Genomic DNA, 23,658 nt, shown 5'->3' on the forward strand with positions numbered 1-23,658 from the left:
GATCCAGACTGTCCACAACCTGCTTTTTCTGTTCTAGCCTCCATCTCCCCCAGCAGTTTGTACTACTGCACCCTCTCCTTGCTGTGTATTGACCTGGCAGCACTCTGGTGGCCATCCTACACTGCTGGAAACCTCTACACAATATGCGTTTTGCGTCAAAAGGGACTCTTCTTGTGTGTTTGACCATGCCAGCCTTGCATGAGGCTGTGTTTTCTGTCACAACACCTGTTTTGCATTTTTTAATTTTCTGTGTATGCAAGCCTTTAACTTTAGTAGCTCAAGACCCCATCTTAGGCTCAAAAAGGTGCCCACATGGGGAGAGAGTCTAACTCTGTACTCTTTCACCCAAAAGGCTCTCCACCAAAGAGACCAAGGCATTGGATCCCCATGATCTACACATTCTATCTAGGCTAGAGCCATGCATTTTCAGCCATGCCTTGGTGGATGCATCTTCGCATCTTATTCAGCAAGGAGAGGGGGATAGTGTTGTGTCTTCTTAACATTCCAAGGTCAAGTTTCAGGCATAGTAACATGGGACAAGTGATGGGGACGGGGATTGGGACATGAATTGCCATACTTTGTTGCCATAAGCAGGGGCTGTAACATGGGCATGGAACTGGAATGGTAGGGGGACTAGATTGGACTGGGATGGAAAGCTCCAAAATGGTTATTCCATGTTACGATGGTTTTGGGCATCTTTAGCTATCATTGAGACATTAGAAGTTACTAAAGTTCACTCATGCAAGCCCTGGTCTCATGATAGCACTGATACCATGTGAAAAAAACACTCGGGTTGGTAGAAAAAATACAGAATGTGTATAAACACGAATAACAAGAAAACTTAGAGATAGACTCGAAAAATGCAAAACAAAAAGTGGAGAGTGAAAGAATGACTCAATGATTTGAATAATACAATGTAGGTCCAAGAGTAGAGAAAAACTCAAACCACTATCTCTCAAGAAGTGGGCTAAGCAGAGGGAGTCGATGGATATGGCCTCTAGAAGATCTTCAAGGGGTGCACCTATAAGAAACCATTTGTATCATGTGTGTTCAAAGGGATGAAAAAATATCCTTTACTTAAATGTTATATGGCAATGAAATGACCCCTTTTCCTTAAGAAACTTATGGTTTTTTAAAGATTGTAATTAAAAAACTGCTTTTTAAATGCAATCATATAAATTGTATTAGATAAAATAATTCTTTTGTTGAGTGCACGTGATACACTTCATTTTTTGAGGTTCATTTTCCGAGAGAAGATCCCAAAGTAACACACTACAAAAGCTCAAATGTTGGAGGATGCCATGTAGTTGGAGAGGAAGAAAACACAATTGTATCAATCCTAGAGAAGTGATCAACAGCAAACATAGCCTCTGGACAAGAAAACACAGCTATAGGAGTATTCTAGGAAGAAGCAAGGAAACAACAGATCTCATGAAAATACAATGAGAAATCTATCTGGGATGATGACATCAACCAAGGTGGCTAATCAACAGAAAACACAGCTACAACAAGTGCTGGGAATGCCAAACAAACGGCTAGAAATTGGTCGCCAGAGCTGATAGATGATGATGTTGCAGTTGGGCGACAATTGGGTGGCAGCAAGGCAATGCATTGTGCAAAAATGCATCCATGTCACAATAGGTCAGGGTGATAGGTGGAGCACTTGCTAGCAGGTGGAGATGGCATAGGAACAAGAGTGATGGCATCAACTATGTGGGATGCGAAGTGGCTGAACAAGTCCCCTATTTATAGATAGATGAGCCAATCAAATATCTAAGGTGGCACCTATACACTTTAGGTGCATTTAATATTTGAGTTTTGGGGATGTTTAATGAGCTGAGCAAGGGTGATTGATGTTAATTAAGCCTTTGTTACTCAACATTTCTAACTATTACCTAACCTACCATACTTGAAGGAATGCAACCTACATTGTTCCTATTGTAGCCTACATTTTGCTACTTGTGAAGCCTATCAGTTGACATAATTCATCTTCTTTGAAACCAGCCTTCCTTTCAAGAAAAGGGTTGTAATGACCTGATTAACACTAATCGCAACAAGAATAAATACCACATAAACTGGAAATGCGAAATTTGCCACTTAATCTTGGACAATGGATAGCCTATTGGCCCCAAATTGGTACCCCTTGCAGTATTTCTTTATTTTGTATTGCAATCTAGATGGAATACATTGAGATTCCTTCAATCTCCTTCGCTCTCCAATTGCCTCTTGTTGTCACAAATGACCAGCAAGCTTTCTTGTCAGTTTCCCCTTTAATTTCACCCAGAATTTGACCTTCAATTGACCATTGGCAGATCAAACCTAGCTCCATATTTGATTAAGATGGGCTGGCTTCTGAAATCCCTAGCAATTGCTTCAATTCCAGCTGTTGACTTCAATGTACTAAGCCTTCAATCTCTAGCACGGGTCCCAAGGTGGCTGCTACCCTAGTTATTGCTGTAAATTATGGTTTACAGCAGTAATCACTTTGCCATCCACCAAGTTTGGCTGAAATCTACTACCAATGGTTGAGAATTGTTGAGATATGTTGAGGAAAGGCTGGAGGAAGAGAGAGAATGCTATTGAGAGCCGCTGCACCGATTTGTAAAAGAAAAAAAGGGGAAAAAAAAGAATGCTATTGAGACAAAAAATTCAAATTTCATCACCAGAAACTCTTTAAATCTACTGTTGCCCTGATCACAAGTGCCCTATTTGTTGTTGCCTAGAAATCTAGTAGCTCTAGGACCCAAAATTGCTATTGCTTGCTTCTTGAGGGTCTTCACGGGCTATCACCTACTATTCCTTGCTCCTTTAAGGGCTGCCATGGCCTCCAGACTGCAGGTGGATCTCTCTCTCTCTTTTTTTTTTTCCGTAAAAGGTAATTGTATTAATTACGAAAAAAAATACAAGATTACTTGATTACAAGATACATGACGACAATGCAAGTCATCATGCGAAGAGGTGCTAAGTACTACAAGTTACAATTTCATGGCAAGGATGCGGAGGAAATTGCCATATGCCAAGGACGGAAGTCCTCCGTAGAGAGCAAATCAGAACGATGGAGAAGAGCTAACTGCCAATACAAGAGGCCCTTAAGCCTCACAATATGCCGTTGAACATTATGGGCGGAGTCAAACAGAAAAGCATTCCGAATGGTCCAGTTATGCCAACAGCCCCAGTATCGAAGAAAGTGATACATGAGCTTCATATGTGGTTGTGCGGGAGTAGGGTATTTGGGCTGACCCAAAACCCAATCAAAGGGGCGCAGTGTGATACCAACCACCCCTCGCCAAACGGCGGACAAAAATAACCAGACTTTCTTAGCGACGGGGCAGGAAATAAATCAGTGGCGGGCGGATTCCATAGTAGTGGTGCAAAAGAAACAGGTGCCATTGGAGATGCGTCGCTTGGAAAGAGCCGAAGCAAGCGGAAGACCCCCAATTATCACTCTCCAAAGAAAGACTTTGTATTTAAAGGGTGTCTTGTTGACCCAACCCTCCATCACAGTGACCCTCCACCACGAGCGGGATTTTTGCAATCCCCATAAAGCATTCGCTTTAGTAACTAGCCATTGATTATCTTTAATCAGAAGATGATACACTTGATTAGCAGAAGCTTTGCTCAAAGGCAGCCTGCCTTGTAGGTCCCAATCCTGCCAGGGATGATCCAAAACAAGAGCAGGAAAGGGTTGTCTGCTCTGGAGCACCGTCACAAGCTGTTCCCATAAAGGCCTATATCCACGAGGGATCCGGAAAATCCTTCTAGCAGTACGAAACGAGATAAGCACATTGCGACTGGCAAGGGTGGCATCCGCAACTGAAGACAAGCCCAAACGTGCCATCCGGTTGAATTGTGGTCTAAGCTCATGTTTACCTTCCCACGAAAGTAAACGCAAAACTGCCAGTAATTCCAATTGAAAAGAGTTAGTAGCCAGGCGATCCTCCGTTGGGTGCCACTGAGCCTTTCGAAGGACGTGTTTCCAGGAACACACCAAATGAGTAAGCAGCGATGAAGAAGAACTGGAAAACCGCGAATCCGCATTAAGAACGTGCCACCAAGAACTCTGGAGTCGGGTATTGCCATGCCGAAGCCCATGACCCTCAAGGAAAGAACGGGCGATCGCGACCCACGGATGATGATCATCCAAGCACATGGCGCGGAAAAGGGACCAACGGAGTGCCTGCATGTGAGTTTGGGCATCTAAAATAGCTCCGCCACCCATGCTTTTGGGGGTGCACGCATGCGACCACGAGATCCAGGAAATACCTGCATGCAATGAGTCCTTCTTCCAGAGCATGAAGCGAATAGACTGAGTGAGAGCATTCAGAGTCGTAGGAGTCCAAGGCAACAATGGCAAGAAATATGTGATCATTGGTAACATAATTATCTGGGCTACTTTGAGGCGAACATGAAAAGGCCAGGCCTGAGACTTCCAGTACATAAACTTGGCCACCATCTTCTGAGAAATCCACTGCAGAAGCTGCTTTGAGGGAACATCAACACCCAATGGGTATCCAAGATGCCTGACAATGGAACCTCGAGGAACAACCAGACCCTGCCAGTCCAAGAACTGCAAATCCGACTCCGTGCAGCTTAGAATGGCTGATTTGAGCGGATTGATACGAAGGCCTGACGCCTGGCCAAAGAGACCCCAAACATCCAATGCTTTTCGAAGGTTATCCTTGTCCGCACGCAAAATCATAAAAGTATCATCCGCCAGGGATTGGCTAATGAAATATTGTCCTGTAGGAAGCGACAGTCCGGCCAACTGGGAAGAGGCGGCCATATGTGATAACATGGAAAGAACTGGATGTGTCGCAAGGGCAAAGAATAAAGGGCTCAAAGGGCACCCCTGTCTGACAGAACGGGCAAGGACAAATGGTTCAGTAACACCTCCGTTCAGCATGACTCGCGAAGACGCCGCAGCACTAATGGTGTAGATCAGACGAGACATCCGAGCACCAAAGCCCATAGCAGACATAAGGTCAGCAACAAAAGACTAGTCCAGATAGTCAAAAGCCTTTTCCAGGTCCAGTTGAATCAACACCACCTCCTGATTAGAATGCCGGGCATAATCAATGGCCAATTGGGCATTCAAAACATTGTGTAGAATATTTCGGCTCTTAATGAAGCCGTACTGGAGAGGGTGCACAAGGGCAGGGAGATGCTGATGGAGCCGATTCGCCATTACTTTGGAAAAGATTTTGTACATGGAACCCATCAAAGAAATGGGGCGCCAGTGTGTCAACTTAGATGGCGAAGGAACTTTTGGAAGCAATTTAATAAGTCCTTGTTTCCATGAGGGAGGCATGATCCCCGTTTCCCACACCTGCTGAAATAGAGCCTGCAATGGTTTCGCCAGTTGGGTAGCGAAAGCTTCAAAGAACTCATTAGTGAGACCATCCCAACCCGGACTTTTATATTTGGGCAAGTGTAACAAGACATCCATAACCTCTGCTTCACCAATATCTGACTCCAGAGTAGCTTGCATGTCCTGCGGTAGCTGATTGCGGACCAGGTCATAAAAGACCGAACGGGCCTGAGTAATTTGGGCTGAAGGAGGAGAAGCGGAACCGAGAAGGTCACGGAAATAATTCTTGCACATATGCACAATAGTCTGTGGATCCAGGATAAGGTGGCCTTGTGCATCCTCGAGTCTGGTCATATTCTCTCGAGCAGGAGAGGCATGGAGAGCTCGAAAGAACTTATGGGTCTGACATGCACTATCTTGCAATGTCTCTGTTAGATGTTGCAATTTGGCCTGCTGATACGATTTTAACTGGAATTCTTTAACAAGATCGGCCACTCGCAGGGCCAGTGCAAGCAGAAATGCATCATCCGGAGTGTCTATCAGCAGGGAGCGAACCAAAAGCAGCAGGTCCTCCGTTGCCTGTCGACGGTGCCGACAAATAGAGGCATGATAGATCCCATATTGCCGAGCAACCCGCTGCACATTAGAGAGCAATCGGTCAAATGACGCAGTGCCCTGAGAGGAAAAGTCCAAGGAGAATCTGTCAAGCAATTGCTGCATATAGCCCTGAAAAATTGTATGCTTTAAGTAGGAGGAGTTGAAACGCAAAGGGAGTCTCTCCAGAAATTGCTTGAAGGGGGCAATGGGTTGTGCAAGCAACTCGAACTGCAGAGGGAAATGGTCCGACAAGACATATTGCTGCAACACTTTTATTTCGAGCATCTCAGGCAGAAAATCATCATTCTGCATGATATATATGCGGTCCAACCGCGACCATGTTGTGGCATACTGGGCCGAATGGAATGTAAAGCCTGGAGAAGACGAGTGTAGCCAGGACCAAAGATCTTGCTTAAGAACAGCAAGAGCCAAGTCGTGCCACATACGACTTTCCGGCGCATCCATGACCGAGTGCTCCGATGTACACTGGGAAGAATCAACACACATATTGAAATCCCCCATGAAGAAGCCCCGTCTGCCAAGTGACAAGGAAGTCTGCAAAGTCTGCCAAAGCTCCCGGCGAGATAACGAATCATTCGGAGCATAGAGGCCAAGTAACCATAGGATTTCCCCTTCGAATAAGATTTCAACCACCAAAAAGCGGCCATGAACATCATTTTTAATAAGAACAGGCTGATATTTGGCATGTACAATCATGAGCACACCCGAATAATGCATGGCCTGTGTTCCTGCATAGAACAAACGAAAGCCATGGCAATCCACAACTTTACCGGCGTCACTGTGACTCTTGTGCTCAACAGCACACAGGACATCCCACTGATTCTCATACAATGCAGTCCACATGGCATGTTGCTTGTGACGAGAACAAATTCCTCGCACATTCCACGTGGCTATTTTCATGTGTATACAAAACACAATCAGGTACGAGGCACAGCTTGCCTCGATTTGACTTTGTCGGTGAGAATGTCCAGGACTCCCTCATCCAAGAAATCTGCCAACACCGCAAAAGAGTTCTGAGGACCAGATTTGGAAGTTGACGGCATATCGACTTGCTTGGGGTTGGAACGTGGGTAACGACGGTCCCACGGAGTAATGACGTTGCCTCTGGTGTCAAAAGCCAGCTGTGCAGGTGGACCCTTGAGACGATCCGAATACATTTTCCTGGCGGGCTGATGACGGGGAGCTGAAGAAACCATAGCAGGAGCAGAGCGCTCGGACGACATCATTTCCTTCCTGCGCATATATGTTCTCATGGAATCGTGTGAGGTAGTAGGCCCAGTACTCTCCATGGCAGCACCAATCCTGTTGCCTTTTTTGGCACGTACTTCAACCCAATCAGTGGCACGGGAATCCGGACCAGAAACCTGTTGTTTACCTTTGGCCAGAACTTGGGGCGGGTGGTTAGGATCCAGCGACGGAGCATCACACACCATATCTTCCATGGGCGGAGCAACATGAGCTGCATCTGAAACGTGTTGTTGCTCGGGGCATTCAGCCATAAAGTGCCCCAACTGTCCACAGGAAAAGCAATGGCCAGCAAAATTACCCCATTTCAAACGAAAGTGTAACGGATGCATGCCAGAGCAATTGAGGCGTAACCAGGCAGGCCGTTTCCGTGCAATATCCCATAACATGCACAAGCGGTTGCGATTCACAGCCCTGAGACTGGGAGGGACCAAAACCGTGCCCACAGCGGCCATAGCATCCTTTAATAGCGGCCAATAAACAGCCGGACAATTTTCCACTTCTACCCACACAGGGCATTCACGTTGCAGGAGGCGCTGGAAATCTGCCATCGGGCGCCACGGAAGCACATGAACCAACCGACGATCAAAAAACAAAGGCAGTTTAGACAGGAGAGCGGCACGGTGCATCTCTGTTTTCAAGAGGACCTCAAAAAAACCCCGGGATCCAACAAAAATCTCTTCAACACATTCCGCTTGTAGCAGACTCTGCAGCCATTGGCGAATACGGGAAAGCAGCGGGATGCGACCCGTGAAGAAGAGTATCACCGCGTGATCATAAAATACCGAAAAGGAGCGTAGGACTGTTTTTGGCTCGACAGTAGCTTCCAGAACATCGTCTGGAGCAGAGGCAGAGAAGGCTTCCTGGTTATGTTGAACATATTCACCAAGCAGAGTGTTGGCAAATTCCAACAGATGCTCCCAGTCCACCTCCTGAGAGTCCACTGGATCCGAAGCAACCTGCGCATAGGAACGATCCGGAGTAACGCCTATCTCTTCCGGGGTGTGCTTGGGACGTTTGCCCGCAGGCTGGATGTCAGGACCCGGGGGCAATTCTTCAGTGCACGGAACCATATCCTCGGGTTCCTCAGCATCAGAGTCCGGGCCAAGTGCTGCCACCGTTTGGTCTAGGAAATCCAGATCCAAACCAGCCATCGCGAGACAGGCAGGAGACACGGCTACCCATAATTTCTTATCTTGGTTTCTTTGAAAGGGGAACTGTTTTTCATTAGCAAAGGTTGGATTATCACTTCCTATTTTCTATGTTGATCATTTTTCCTAATGGCTTATGCTAAGCCTATGCTTAAGGAGTTGCTAGCTCCCTAGGGTATCATACAATTACTTGTCCTTAGGGCCTTTGATGAAGACTTTAGCTACAATTTTACCACCGAGTCACTCTAGGGTTGGGATCCTGTTATGGCTGCTCTACACCCTTAATATATAGTCGCTTGTAGTTCCATCCTCTAGTTGAGTCTCATTCATTAGACAAATAAGGACCTTGCATATCTAGCCTCTAAGAACCTTCTGATGAACAAGTTCTGTAAAGTGGAGAACAAAGGCTTCTTGTGATCATCCAAGCTCACGAGTCAAGCCTGGTCTCCTAAGCACAAACCAAAGTGGAAAATAGAGACTTCTTGTGACAACTAATTTACTTGACTCATTATTTTCTCTTGCTGGGTTGCACTCACCTTGTAAGGTGGCTTATTAGGAGAGTTGCTTTCAAGGATGAGATCTATACCATGATCTTCTGGCCTTTTAAACAGTAACTGCTCTAGAAGTGACTAAGGAAAACAATCAACATATGTTTCTAAAAATGAAATGCGATCCTTTTCTAATTTAGATATGTTCCCAACATTTTTATTATCATTCTTGTCTTTTGTGAAAACCAAGTACACTGAAAAATGACCTTTCATTACTTTAGAAGTGGTGGCAATTGATACAACAGGGATAGATTCTCCTTTTAGTTTTACATCCAAGGTATAAGTCTTTTCCTTATGTTGAATAGCAATCATTTTAGATTGGAGTGAATTACGGCATGCACACGAAGACATACCAAGCAATTACATCTCAACCCTCAAGTGGTGCAATGAAAAACTCTTCACTGTCCAGATAACTTTGTATATGCAAGGGAAGTTTTCCAATGAGTTGTGTGATAGACTCCGGCATGCCATACTAACTTCTCCCATGGGTCCATCTCATCCTCTTTGATACCTAGATGGGCTACCATGTCTATTGAGATAAAATTGGCCTGCGCTCCATATCAAAGAAGATCAATGCATGTTGATCTATTTTTAGATTTGCCCCTTTTCTCAACCTCTAAAAAGTTCTTATTCGGCTTCTCATCAGTGACTTGGAACCTGAATCTTTCCCATGCTGCAAAGTATTAGTTGTATAGCTATTTCTATAAGTTGTGACATACTAGACAACCCACAAATATACTTTTACACTTGCTCATGAAGGAAAAATGGAAAATAAGAAGTCTCGGGCTCTAAGACATCCCAAAATGGTGATTCCTATTCTTGTTGCACCCTCCATTTGTAGCAACATTTCCCCCGGTATCACAGCAGCTAGCTCGGTAGGTCCTCAGCAGTGACATGCAATGGAAACCTCTGGTTAGATGCCAATGCATTCTGTTAGTGCCCCCCAGTCAAACACCTTGTGCGCCGTCCTTTCCGAGGAACAACTCTTATCCATTCGTGCCATAGAGCTCGAATTGAAAGAAACAACAATCTTTAGACAGGTCGTAGGACACTCTCAATCCAGGGCCCAGCTTTGGGATTGGCTTCACTCCACGCTACGCATTGGCATAGCGCAAATTGCGGAGGCAACTCTCATGGGTCAGGGGATTTTCATGGTCCGACTCACCTCCGCGGATGTAGCTCGTGAGCTAGTGGATAGCTCACCTTATGCCTCCAGGAAGGAGGTCATCTATATGGTTTCCTGGTATAGTGGCTTCACGAGGACTTTGCGCTCTACAACAGGTTTCCTAGATACCCGGTCACACTTCTATTACGGTAGAGTATCGTCAGTTAGTGGAGAACTTCGGATGGCTTTCCAGCACAGTTCTTCCTCCCTTCATTGTGGATGCGATAACAGCCGCATGAGTCACGAAGGTACGGGTGGGCGTGGAAGATACAAAGAACATACCTAAGTTTCTTGAGATTGAGGCAGACAAACACTCTTTCAGGCAGTAGGTTATGGTGACAGGGCAGCCTGGTCAATGCTTGCGATGCCATGACTTTGAGCATCAAGCAGCAGATTGCACGCGTTTCAGAGCCAAGGCGGCTTAGCCGACAAACTTGCAGGTGGATGTTGATAGTTTTACACGGATGCAATGAGATGACAGAGAGGGAGACAGGAGGGGAGGCCTCAGCCACCCCCTCAGACACAGCCATGGTAGCAGAGAGCATGAGAGCGAGTGATAGCCCCCATCAAAGCACCCTGCAGTAGCCTTCCGCCTATCCTACCCAGCAGGATCACAAGCCTCCATCCCCACCACCCACTGAGGCTCCACGACAGCAGAGAGTAGGAGAGTGGGAGACGGGCCCCCGTCGGGAGCATCCCGCAGCAGCCCCCGCCCATCCCACCCAGCAAGATCACATGCCTCCACCCCCACCACCCACCACAAGGCGTCACAACCCACCCCACCCAAGATCCCCCAGCCCCCTTGTCCACCCCCACCTCATGGATTGCCCCCCGACCCTGTCCCATAGCCCCCCCTTTCTGAGGCCACTCGCCCCCCCTCACACCCACCACATACTTCCGATCACCCCACCATCCCTCACTCTTTCTCTTTCCCACCATCTCCCCTGCCGACCAGCTCCCCATTATGTGTTCCCCCCCTCCCATCCATTCGCCCCCCCTTCTACAGGGGATGACGAGCCTTACACGCCCATATCTTCTCCTCGCCAGCAGCCCAGCCGCCCCCCCTTCCCCTCCCCCCCCCCCAACACACACACACACACACACACACACACACACAGCCACTAGCTCATCTGGCCCAACCACCCGTGATACTTTTCCTCAACAGGCGCAGTTGATCCCACAAGAGTTTTTCTGCAATGGTTTGTAGTCCTATTTGAGATTTGCAGAGCACAGAGAGTTTCCATTCCCTCTAGAGGTGGGGATCTTCGTGGTCCGCAAGTCAAGGAGGGGCAAGGTCCATTTACTAGCACCACTGGATGGACCAAACTATGCTTTTTTCTTTCAGACCTCTCATTCAAGAGACTAGACAATAACACAGATAGAGGAGGAAATGAGGGTCCAGGTTGTAGACCACATCTCCCAGTGGATGGGTGAAGGAGGGCTAGCACTCTTTTCCCAGCAGTGTATGGGGTGCATGATGGACATTGATTGGTGGGCTGGAGCCGAGGTCCCACATCTGAGCTTTTTTTTTTGAGCCCCTACCCAGTGGAGCTCACCGATGGATGTGATCGAGTGGCCCCTCACACATGCTGCCCGCTTCTACCAATTCACAGAGTCACGCCTCAACCTCTGGCTGATAGATGCCCTAGTTGATAGATGCTGACGCCTTGGTTGTACCTCCTGGAGCATCTATCACCCCCATGGGGGAATGGAGTTCACCCTCCAGGCCTAGCCAAGCACATCTGCATGTCCCATAGCTCTTCTTCTTCATCAACAGCTTCCATACCGAACAAATGCTAGTTCGGTCTATCATAGGTTTCCCTATGAGTCTACACCTAGCATCTTGAAACATGAACAACCTACACAGGATGGGGCCTTCCATGCACAGGATGGGCAGAAATGCTCGGAAGGTCTTTCTAAGGCCTTCTTCACTACCTACTGGGAGGTGGTGAAGGACCCCCTACTACTGGTCTTTCAAGAGATTTTCAGCTTAGGATAGATGGCAATCACCTTGTTGTTAGTGGCCTATAAGGCACTGGCCAAGATGATCGGTAGTGGACTCCGCCCCATGCTTCCAAACATCATTCATAACAGGTTTTGTCCATGATAGGAGCATCCTAGACAATGTCTTCACTTTCTTCGAGGTGACCAAGTGGGCTCAACACAGTGGTTAGGGATCGGCAGTACTCCTCATGAATTTTGAGAAGGCCTATGACAGGGTTAACTGGGACTTCTTAGAGGGCACCATGGCGAGGTTGGGTAGCATGGATCAGTGGGTTTTCTACACTTTATAGATCAGCCACTAGCAGGGTTCTCATTGGTGGCAAGAGGAGGGAGGAGTTTTGGCTAGAGAGATCTATCCGGCAAGGCTGCCCTCTTGCCCCGCATCTTTTCTTACTCTTTGCGAAGGCGATGTCCTACTTCCTTTGCTCAGGTGTGAGCAAGCTACGTGGCCTTTGACTTTCAGTGAGGGAGGAGACTGAGCTACTGGACTCAGAGTATGCAGATGATACTACTCTTTATGTAGAGGATGATGAGTTGATGTTAGAGAGAGTGAGACTAGCTCTGGAGGTATTTTGCACTGTAGTTGGAGTGAAAATCAACTAGCGAAAGTCAATTGGTTTTCTTACAGATCTAGACTCTAGCACGGAGTGGGGTGTCCACTTGGGGTTCAGATGGGTGAGTAGGGGACAAACCGTCCAATATCTAGGGTTCTGGGTGGGACTCGACATCACTCCTGCCCAACAGTTTCTTCCAGTTCTCGACTCTATTAGGCGAAAGCTGATCTATTGGAGTACAATCCGCCTTTCCTTAGCGGACCAAGCCCTGGTGGTCAACCAGGTCCTCCTAGCGATGGCTTGGTGCACCGCCTCTTGTTGGTGCTTCTCCTTGTCTTGTGTGGTTTAACTTCGCTGCCTAGTGGGGAATTTTCTCTGGGGGTTGGCTCAGACGGTTCTAGGGATTCCTAGGCCAAGGTGGCATGAGTGACCATCATCTGGCATTGGTCTAAGGGAGGGCTTGGGATCATCGACACAGAGCTCTAGAGCCTGGTCCTTTTGGACAAGCTAGTGGTTCGTGGTCTCACACCTGGTGGGCAGACCTGGAAAGTCCTTTTTGCAGGAGGGTCTCCAGGAGTGGCGGTGGATGGAGGCTATCCTTGAGATGGATCTTCATGACTGCCCAAATCATGCCACCCAAATCTTCCTTCCTCCGCAGCTTACTTCGAGTGTGGCAAGGTCTTCGCAAGGCCCTAGTTCAAAGGCCCCCAGGATGTCAAGAGGAGATAGCTGGTGGTTTGGAACTCCTAGGTCAGAGCTCGGGACGGGATACAAATTGGTGAGCGTCCCCACATCTAATGGGCTGGCTAGGAGATTGGCCCTGCTTGTACTATCAGGACGTGGCGGGAGGTGTACAGAATGGCAGATCAGGAGGTGTTGCAGGGGGCATCAGGTTGTCAGTAAACAAGGAGCTAAGGTGAGGAGGGAGATTGACTCAGCGATCCCTCTCAGCAGCAGCCAAACCCCCCGATCTGAGAGCTGGTGGAGCTTGGTGAGGTGTGGAATGCTAGATTCTCATCGGCAGGTATCCCCTTACAGGTGGCAGGTAAAGTGGGCGGTGCCCCCTACGGGACTTTCTTCACCGTGCAGGATGGGAGGTGGTCGGTTCTTGACAGAGGGCAGTAGGATGAGATTGTTGTCCTTCCTTGGAGGAGGATTTATGTGGTTGGACTCGAGGGGAAGACCTGGCGACTGGATCCTTATGTGCCCTAGGAGAAGGCTCAGGAGTGGTGCCTTTGGATTTGGGAGAGAAGGCCACTTGATGAGTTGGAGTGGGACCTTGGAGAGTGGCTATGGCCGGCCATTGTGGTCGCCAAGAAGCCATTGAGATTCTTGGAGTACACACCCAGGATTGGTAGACATGTATCGATGCAAGAGGACATGGATTGGGCGCCTTCGCGTAGCAGACACTGGGTGGAGCAAAGCATTACAAATACCTTCCGTTGGACTTTCTGGCGTCACATGTGGGACAGCTAGAGGCCGAGGAGGGTGTCGTATTTTCTTTGGCTTTTGGCACATGACGGTTTGGCTGTTGGGGATTGGTTGGCTCAGATGCAGTAGGATGGAGGTTGCAAGCGTTGTCCACAGGAGCACTTAGAGAGAACTTGATATCAATGTCGATCTTACTACCTTCTAAAAATAGAAAAGAAACATAGCATGCCTTTGTGTCCATCATCAATGTCTCATAGTAGTATACAGGACTAGCCCGTCAAAAATGCCTTTGAACATATGTGACCATGGATTCCCCGCCTTTGGCTATAGGCCACCAAAGTGTCTCTTCATGTGAGCACCACACTAGGAGCCAATCTTGCTCTATCAAATAACAACTTATCATGAACCTAGATGTCAATCCAAGCTCTACGGTTTGAACCTGTCAAACTTCGGTCAATGCATCAAAAATGTCCTTCTCTGGAACTTGTGCACTTGTATACCTATATAGATGAGGTTTACTAACCCCATCCCACCATCTTCTCATACTCTATCTTTTGGCACTAGAGAGTCATGAGGGATGACTGCATTACCTAGACTAAAAAGCAACAAAGGAAGGGGTAGTTAGCTCCTTCCCTCAATTTGAGAAAGCGGATCCCTTCTACGCCTTGGACTTCTCCTTGGCTAGAGGATCGGAGTTGGAGTCTGAGGAAGAGGATGACTCATTGTAGGAATCCGCATTGTGCTTCTTCTACTTCTCCTTCTTCTTCCGTGAGGTTGCTAACTCCTTGCAATCCTTCTGCAAGTGTCCCTTGTTACCATAGTGATAATGCTAGTCCTTTGACTTCTTCTTGTCAATCTTCTCTATAGTTGTAAAGGTCTCACTGGAACCTCCATAATGAGATGGAAGCCTTCTTTGTAAACGCAAAGATGCCTCATGCTCAAGCAACATAAAGGATATATGTGTGAAGCTCACAGGTGTAGATGATGTTTTTTCCCTCAAAGCATTTTCCACTCCATCAAAGTCTGAGGAGAGCTTGTAGAGTACCATTCCCACAAGATGTGTCTCTGGAAGGGAAAATTACATGTGTCGAAGCTGGTCCTATACTTGTGTAACATGGAGCAAAAATAATTGAATGGTATCCTTCAACTCAAACTTTGTCTACTGAAGTTGGCCATAAGGGTCACTGCACGCATGGTGAAAGGTGCCTTGTACAACATTTGAAGCTTCGATCATACTTTTGGAGATGTCTTGTAGGAAGTAACCACCGATAGGACTTCTTTAGAAATACACCATAGCAGTGCAGAATTCGCACGTGCATTGTCCGAATCCCATGTAAGCATAGCTTCCTCATGGTGTTCTCATCAAAGTTGTCAGGAAGAGGGAAAGGATGCCGAGGCCAAGGAATAGCTCCACTAACTATGTACCAAATCCGCTTTTGCACAAACTAGGCTTTCATCACAACACTCCATGTAAGATAGTTAGGTCCATGTAGCTTATAATTTGTAGAAGTGCGCAGAGGAGCCATCTAGGATAAGAAGAGAAGATAAAGAATAGAAGGTATATAGAGAGAGAATATAGCCAAACCAGTAGCAAAGATGTCACAAAATGAGAGTTCATGTAGTGTAACTAAAAATATGGTTAGAAACAAAGGCCAACTACTACAAAATGAAGAAAACCTAGTCAAAAACTGCTAGAAACAACAAAAACGGCCTGTGAAAATAGGTCCCCAGTTAGGGGTAGAAAATAAAAAATGCAGGCTGATTGAGCATTTAATGCAAAAAACTGATGATTGCAGGATGGAATCCCAATGTAGGCTGAAAATGCACATTGCTGGTCTGAAAATGCAGGCAGCAGCAGCAGCTGAGTACACACGGGCTGAACATGAGTAGCAACAGGGTGCTTGATTGGGAGGGGATAGAAAGGCCTAACATCAGTAGAAAAATGGCAGCAGAAACCTAGATCCTACAATCTGATACCATGTCAAAAGTGGTGCAACAATGGAAGCATAGACAAGTGCTAAAATAAAGTGTTGAACACAAGTTTGAAGAGAAAGAAAACAAAAGAACACTATAATGGAAGAGAACTCAGAGACGTGCTCAAGAAATGGAATCCATATACCAAACACAAGACAATCATATATAATAGTGAGTTACTAGATTCGTGGATTTTGGTGCCGGTTCCTCTCTCCAATGATAAGTCCACTTGAAGAATGATGATGATTGTATATGTGGAGGAGGAGGAGCACAATAAATAGGCACAAAATATGCCATATACAGCCGCTGATCAGCAAGCATTAAATGCTGGCCGACTAACATAAAAATGCCATAAATTCCACACAAATAGGCACAATAAAGTGCCTAAAATAATGAGAAGTGTGCCCAGCCTATTAGGCATGCACAAACTCACACATGAGTTGACAACTACTAATATGCCATTGATCTACATGACATTTCTACCATTGAGACTTTCTCAAGGATTTGGATAGAGATACTTTTATTCATACTTGGGACTTTGCACCTTCCACTTTGAATCACATATGGTATGGCATTATAGTGTGCTACACTTGTTGTATACTTAGCTCTAATATTATAGTTTATTTCTGATATACTTTGTAGTCTCACATAGGGTGTATTTTGTGCTTTGAATTTCCCATTGAGGAAGAATTTTTCTTGAGTTTTTATTAATAGAAATTTCAATTCTTTGAAAAAGAAAGATGGCAACTACCTTTTTTTGGTGCCAAACAACAAAAATTTATTTAAAGAGAGACATTGAAAATCCTCAAGTAGAAATATACTTGCTTCTCTTCCTCTTCATTGTTTACCGTGGTGATGCTTTGCTGTTTCTCTTCCACGTATGCCTGCATGATGGAAATTAAAGTGGACATCAATCTATAAACCATAATGAACACACCTTGAAATTATAATTAACAACAATGAGAATAAAATGAAGAGAATTAGAATGCTAGTTTATTCATGAGTTGAAGTCTTGTTTATATGCAAATACAATGTGAGAATGTGCAATGAAAGATAAACATGAACATGGAGAGAGAGAGAGAGAGAGAGAGAGAGAGAGAGAGAGAGAGAGAGAGAGAGAGAGAGAGAGAGAGAGAGAGAGAGAGAGAGAGAGAGAGAGAGAGAGAGAGAGAGAGAGAGAGAGAGAGAGAGAGAGAGAGAGAGAGAGAGAGAGAGAAGTGATAATTTGTATTGAATTTGGATGGAAATCCAAATACAATGATAAATCCAAATACAATGATAGATTGATCAATCCTTGTATGTAGCCCCAGGTGTTAGTGAGGGCACCGGATCATTGTGGCGCATCAGAGATGGAGTGTGCGGAACCTATCCAAGTGTGGGGGAGGTTGGCTATAAATAGACAAAATAGCCCAACAGTGGCTGATCAGCTGCACATTGACCAAGAAATGTTGGTGAAAATACCAAGACAAGTCCCCCCCAAATTAAAAAAAGAAAATTGATGAGTAAAATCATGTTGATGAGCCATTGAAAAAAAAAATGCAAGTGGCTGGTGCTAGCGTGAATACACCCTGTACACACTAAAAAAGGAATGCACACACCTAGACTAGGCCAAAATAGTCAAAGCTTCCTTGTCTCCTTCAGACTCTAACAAAGCTCACAACTAGGAGATGATAGATTAGCAAAGTACAGGCTAACAACCCCTCTTTGATCCTGGGGATGTCTAAAGACCCAAGACCTCATGTAATGAAGCATAGAAGCCTAAGACAATGGTTTCATAAAGAGTTCCCCTACATTGTTCTCCATGGTTTAGTAGGCCACCACTAACTCAAAATCCACAATCCCCTCCTGTACAAAATGGTGAACCTTTATTTACTTCATGTGAGCATAAAACACAAGGTCCTTTGCTAGAGATAAGGTACTTTGGTTATCCATGTGAAACTGAATGGGTCCTATTTTGTGGAACTTAGGGTCCATGGGGCATGAAATAGGCTTATGCTTAGCCATACCAAACTCCATGAGAAGCTCTGAGCTATACCTATGCTAGGAAATAAAGATACCTTGGGTGAGTTGATAAATCTCAAGACCAAGGAAGAAGTGCAGGATCCCAAGGTTCATCATATCACATGTCATCCTCAACCTTATAATTAAGTCATCCACATATAAAATGACTAAAGCACATGTCACCCTTGACCTTATAATAAAGAATAGGATCATATTTAGAACAATGGAAGCCACTCTGTAGAAAGAACTGATCAATCTGTTTTGGTACCATGCCCTAGGAGCTTGCTTTAGGCCATAGATGGCCTTTTGCTTCCACAACCTATAGATATGATTCTCCTTCCCCTGCACATGAAAATCGAGAGGTTGATCAACATAAACTCCTTTAAGATGCCATTTGAGAAGGTAGACGTTACATCCATTTTGTAAAAATACTATTGGTTATGAGCTATAAGAGTCAAAACAACTCAAATAGTAGACATAGGGGTTATAGGTGAAAACATCTCGGAATAGTCCAAGCATGCCCTTTGTGCAAAACCCTTAGCAAAAAGTTGAGCCTTGTGCTTGTCCAAGGTGCCATTAGCTAGGTATCTGGTCTTATAGACCCATTTCACACCAATCACCTTTGCCTTCTTGGATGCGGAACCAACTCCCATGAATGATTTACACTCAATGGGATAGAGCTCCCCCTACAAAGCATGATGCCATATATCTTGTGCAAGAGCCTCGTCAATAGTACTAGGCTCATGATCCTGTAGAATCTGAGACAAAATGGCTTAGTTTACATAGAGTGAACTACCTTGCCTATCTTGTATCTTGACTAATCTACATGGGCAGGTCAGTGTAGTAGGAAAGTGAGAAATACCCACATCTTGCATAAGCTGCCTATAACACTGTACAATAACAATAGGATCATCCTACTATGATGGAGACTAAGAGGCCTTTGATACCTGTAATATACCTATCTAGGATAGGGACTCCCTCTCATTGGGTAAAGGTACATCCCCCTCACTAGAAGAGGACGGCTCCCACTAAGATGGCTCCTGAGAGACACCTAATGGGATGGGGAAGGAGTAGAAATACTTGATGAAGAAGTAGAAGAAAGAGCCATCAAGAGTGCAAGGGGACTGAAAAGGGAAGGAGGGGAAGGACTCGTAGACGAAGAAGGGGTGTTGAAGGGTAACTTGGAAGGAAGGGGAAGGGATGATGTTTTGGGGGTGGAGTGGGGGTTCCATTGATGATGAAGAATCACTTGCAATAGAAGCACCATCAATCGGATCATCAGAGACTACAACCTCATCAAATACCACATCCTTACTTATCTCTATCTTTCTTTGTCATAGAGTCTGCAGCCTTTTATGGTTGTACTATAACCAATGAAGATGAACTTCTTCAACTTTGGGTTGAGCTTGCCCCGTTTCTTCTTGTCCACATGGACAGAGGCATCGCACCCCAAGATGTGAAAATGAGACACCAAAGGTTTCTTCCCAAAGAAAGCCTCATATGGAGTCACGTCCTATTATGCAGAAGTTGGAGGCCTATTGTGGGTATGCACTATTGTAACGACTACCTCACAAAGGGAGTGAGAAGACATCAATGCTCCAACATCGAACAAGCCATCTCAAGCATGGTCTTCTAACTTTTTGGTGCACTCGATCACATCATTCATAGATGGTGTAATTGGATGAGAATTCTCCGTTGGAATCCCATACTCTTTGCATAATCTATCAAAAGCCTAGCAGCAAAACTCTCCATCATGATCTACTCTCACACTATAAACCTTGAAAGAAGTTTGTGTTTTAGCAAACACCTTCCAATTACAAAAGTTGGAGTATGCCTCCTCTTGTACTCCAAAAAATACAGTCACAAATACTCGCTCAAATCATTGATAATAAGGATTAGATATTGGCCTTCCCAATGGAGACCGTGCCCCTAGGTCTACACAAGTCGGTATGCACCAAATCAAGTGGAGTAGTAGCCCTAAAAGAAGCAACATGTGGATGAGGCCACCTATGCTACTTGCCCCATAAGTAGCTAGCGTATAATGTGTGAATGGGGGAAAACTAGGGAAGTCCCTCCACTAACTTCTTTCGAGAATCGTGTCTAATGGAGTCCTAAATCAGGTGCCCATAATTGGCATGTGAAAGTAGCCCAAGCTCTTGGGAATTCTACTCAATGTGCTTGGTCTTCACATGAAAGACTGGATTACATGCCAATTGGATGACACTCATAGAATCCAAATGCAAGGTAAGAGTCACAGAAGTAATACTAAGGTCTGCAACCAAATGGCCTAACCGTAGGGCCTCCTTGCAAGCCTCAATGAGTTCAATGTACTTAGCCTTGGTAGTAGACAAGGCAGTGCATTTATGAACCCTAGATATCCAAGAAACAACACCTTCGGTAAAGGTGAAGACATAGCCAGAGATGGATTTTCTATTATTTACATATCCTATGCAATTTAATTCAGTGTAACCCAGGACTCCAGCATCTTGACTGCTATAGTAAAGGCACAATTTTGTAGTGCTCTTAAGGTATTTCATGATACCTTTCATGGCATCCCAATGTTGCCAGCTAGGTGTTGCTATGTAACGAGCCACAACTCCCACTACAAATGCTATGTCAGGTCTAGTGGCTATCATGGCATACATTAAGTTTCCCACTACAAATGTGTATGGAATCTTGGCCATCTTTGTCTTCTTATCATCTAATTGGAGACAATCTACTTGACTGACCTTCACATGAGAAGATAAAGGGGTGCCAATGGGGCTACCACCTTGCATATGGAACTGCTCAAGGATCTTGTGAATATACTCCTTCTGCGAGACAAGTAGAGCTTGTAAAGCCCACCCTCATGGGTACTTGTCCAAAGAATAGAACCTGAAGAAGAATCCTCAAAGGTCACGACATCTTGGGTGAAGACCACCTGAGACTTGAGTACATAGTTATACCAAACCATGGATAGAAAGAAGGTTAAAACCTAAATCAGGTACATAAAGACCTTTCATAGATAAAGCTTGTCTACTTGGCAAAAGGGCAAGAGTCCCCACTCCACAAATGGATATGGAAGACTTGTCACCAATGGTGACAGAAAACCCCCTCTGGAATGAAGATCTTGAAGTCAATCTTATTTGTAGGTCATATTTCAAAGCTAGTGATGTATCTTCAACCTCAAGCAAATGAACAGAGACATACTTGGTAGTAGCAAGGGTAGCCTTTGAATCCTTGGAGCCTTCCTTTGGCTTCAAATGGGGGGGGGGCTTTTGCTAATACTTCTTCGGATGAGTGCTCTTCCCAAAGTTTGGGCACTTTGGCTTCCTTCTTTTCATCTTGTTCTTGTTGTTATTTGTCTTCTTGTTTTTCCCTTTTACACTTGTGGGAAAAGGCCTTGGTAAAGCTCAATCCTCTGACTCCTATGTCTTTGAGTTGCTCGTTATGCTCCAAGACAAGTGGAGCTAACTACTCCCAAAAAAGAATCTCATGCACCCTAGAGATTAGAAAACTAGTGCAGAAGACATCGTATTTAGGAGAAGCCATGTCCTCTTAAGGTATCATCCAGCCTAGGGATACAAGCTCATCCTGCATATCCTCCATCTTGTTGATGTGATCCTTCATAGAAGGATAATCATCAATGGAAATCATTTTGAGTTTCTTCATGAGAGTAATGAGGTGGGAAAAATGTCTTCTAATGGCAGAGGGAAGAGAGCTTCGTCCACATCTCTGCCGTTGTTTGTAACCTGTGTACATGAACAAGGACAACATCTTGTAGACTCATAAAAAGAAAGAACTGAGCTCGTAAATTGAGCTGATCCTACAGATTTGCTTGGTCCATGGTAGAACCGATGGTAGGATCCTCCTTGGTGAGGAATAGTAGTAACAAAATCCCAAAGATCAAAGGTGTGGAGGACACACTCCACTTTGCATGACCAAAGGGAGTAGTTTGACCTATTAAGTCAATCTTCTTTGGGCAAGGAAGGTAGAACCAGCACCATAGCAATACGAGGGCTAGAAGGATGGGCCTTATATGAGACATGTAAAGAAGTGGGAGGAGGAGCAAGCCGCTCCAATCTTCGAGACTAGTCAAAGTGATGTTCCCTTTTGGAACGAGGCTTTGATCTCCATTCTTCACACCACTTTTCATGATGTTCAGACAGGTGAGAATGCCCATCCTCAAAGGAAAAGATGGTTTCCTCATTGAACTCATCAAACACATTGAACCAGCGGTACTCCATCTCTATAATAGACCTACAAGCACAATAGAAATTTGTGTTTTGGTGTCGGGATGCCCGAACAGAGGAAAAATCACCAAGTCAATCTTCTTTGGGCAAGGAAGGTAGAACCAACACCATAGCAATACGAGGGCTAGAAGGATGGGCCTTATATGAGACATGTAAAGAAGTGGGAGGAGGAGCAAGCTGCTCCGATCTTCGAGACTTGTCAAAGTGATGTTCCCTTTTGGAACGAGGCTTTGATCTCCATTCTTCACACCACTTTTCACAATGTTCAGACAGGTGAGAATGCCCATCCTCAAAGGAAAAGATGGTTTCCTCATTGAACTCATCAAACACATTGAACCACCGGTACTCCATCTCTATAATAGACCTACAAGCACAATAGAAATTTGTGTTTTGGTGTCGGGATGCCCGAATTGAGGAAAATTCACCTCCACCCTGCAAAAAAAGATTGTAGATGTCTTGCATGCTTGTTAGAAGGCCCGAAAATAGCAACAAGATTGCATTCTTCATGACAAATCTGCTCCAAACAACAACCTAGATGTGGTCTCCTTTTGTGGATGCCTATGTGTCCTCACTTAGGTGATGATACTCAGTGAGAGTGTGCAATGGAAGAGAAACACAAACACGGAGAGAATAGAGAGATAGCAAGAGACAAGAGAATGAAGTGATAATCTACACTAAATCTGAATACAATGGCAGACTGATTAGCTTCTGCATGCAGGCCAAGGCATCAATGAGTGCACCGGATCAGGCTGATTGACTGTGGTAGCACCAAAGACAAAGGAAAGCCACAGATGGAGTGTGCTAAGCCTGCAGAAAAGAGAGATGATCTGCCAAGTGCGGGAGGACTGGCTGTAAATGGCCAAAACAGCCCAAAACAGGCCAACCAGATTTGATTCATGATTCTATAAATACAGAGATGGACTATAGTATCAATGTTTGCATGCATCATAGTCAATCCATGACTAACCTTCACTATAACTATTGAAAGCTATCAATAAATGTATGCATCATGAACAACAACTCAAATAAAATTTTCACAATCATTAAATATTGATTGCTGATTATAAAAATGTATTTGCATTTTTATAATCAGCAATCAATATTGGCATTGATTGTGAAAATTTTATTTGAGTTGTTGTTCATGATGCATACATTTATTGATAGCTTTCAATAGTTATAGTGAAGGTTAGTCATGGATTGACTATGATGCATGCAAACATTGATACTATAGTCCATCTATATTGTATAGAATCATGAATCATGGTAAATTTGTGTTTGCTAATATTCATGATTCAACCATCTTGAATGAAACTCATTTCTAATAGTTTACAAAACAAATGAAACCTATGAAACATGTTTCCTACCTCCTATTTTAGAAACTCTAGGGAACTATGGGTAGGATATGGGTGTGTGGGGCTCATTATTGC

The 23,658-nt window shown here is 45.0% G+C and overlaps 1 protein-coding gene across 1 annotated transcript in view; it reads right to left on the bottom strand.

The window, feature by feature from the left end:
* Positions 1–23,658, bottom strand: part of LOC148014345 (uncharacterized) — a 54,651-nt gene that overhangs the window by 25,003 nt on the left and 5,990 nt on the right. Inside the window, exon 3 of the mRNA XM_087667302.1 lies at positions 16,820–16,882. Coding sequence (XP_087523428.1) covers positions 16,820–16,882 — 63 coding nt within the window. The remainder of the gene's footprint in view (positions 1–16,819; positions 16,883–23,658) is intronic.

This window comes from Lygodium microphyllum, chromosome 25, assembly GCF_053477565.2.
Source record: "Lygodium microphyllum isolate KBCC chromosome 25, Lygodium_microphyllum_v1.1.10, whole genome shotgun sequence".
Taxonomy (NCBI): domain Eukaryota; kingdom Viridiplantae; phylum Streptophyta; class Polypodiopsida; order Schizaeales; family Lygodiaceae; genus Lygodium; species Lygodium microphyllum.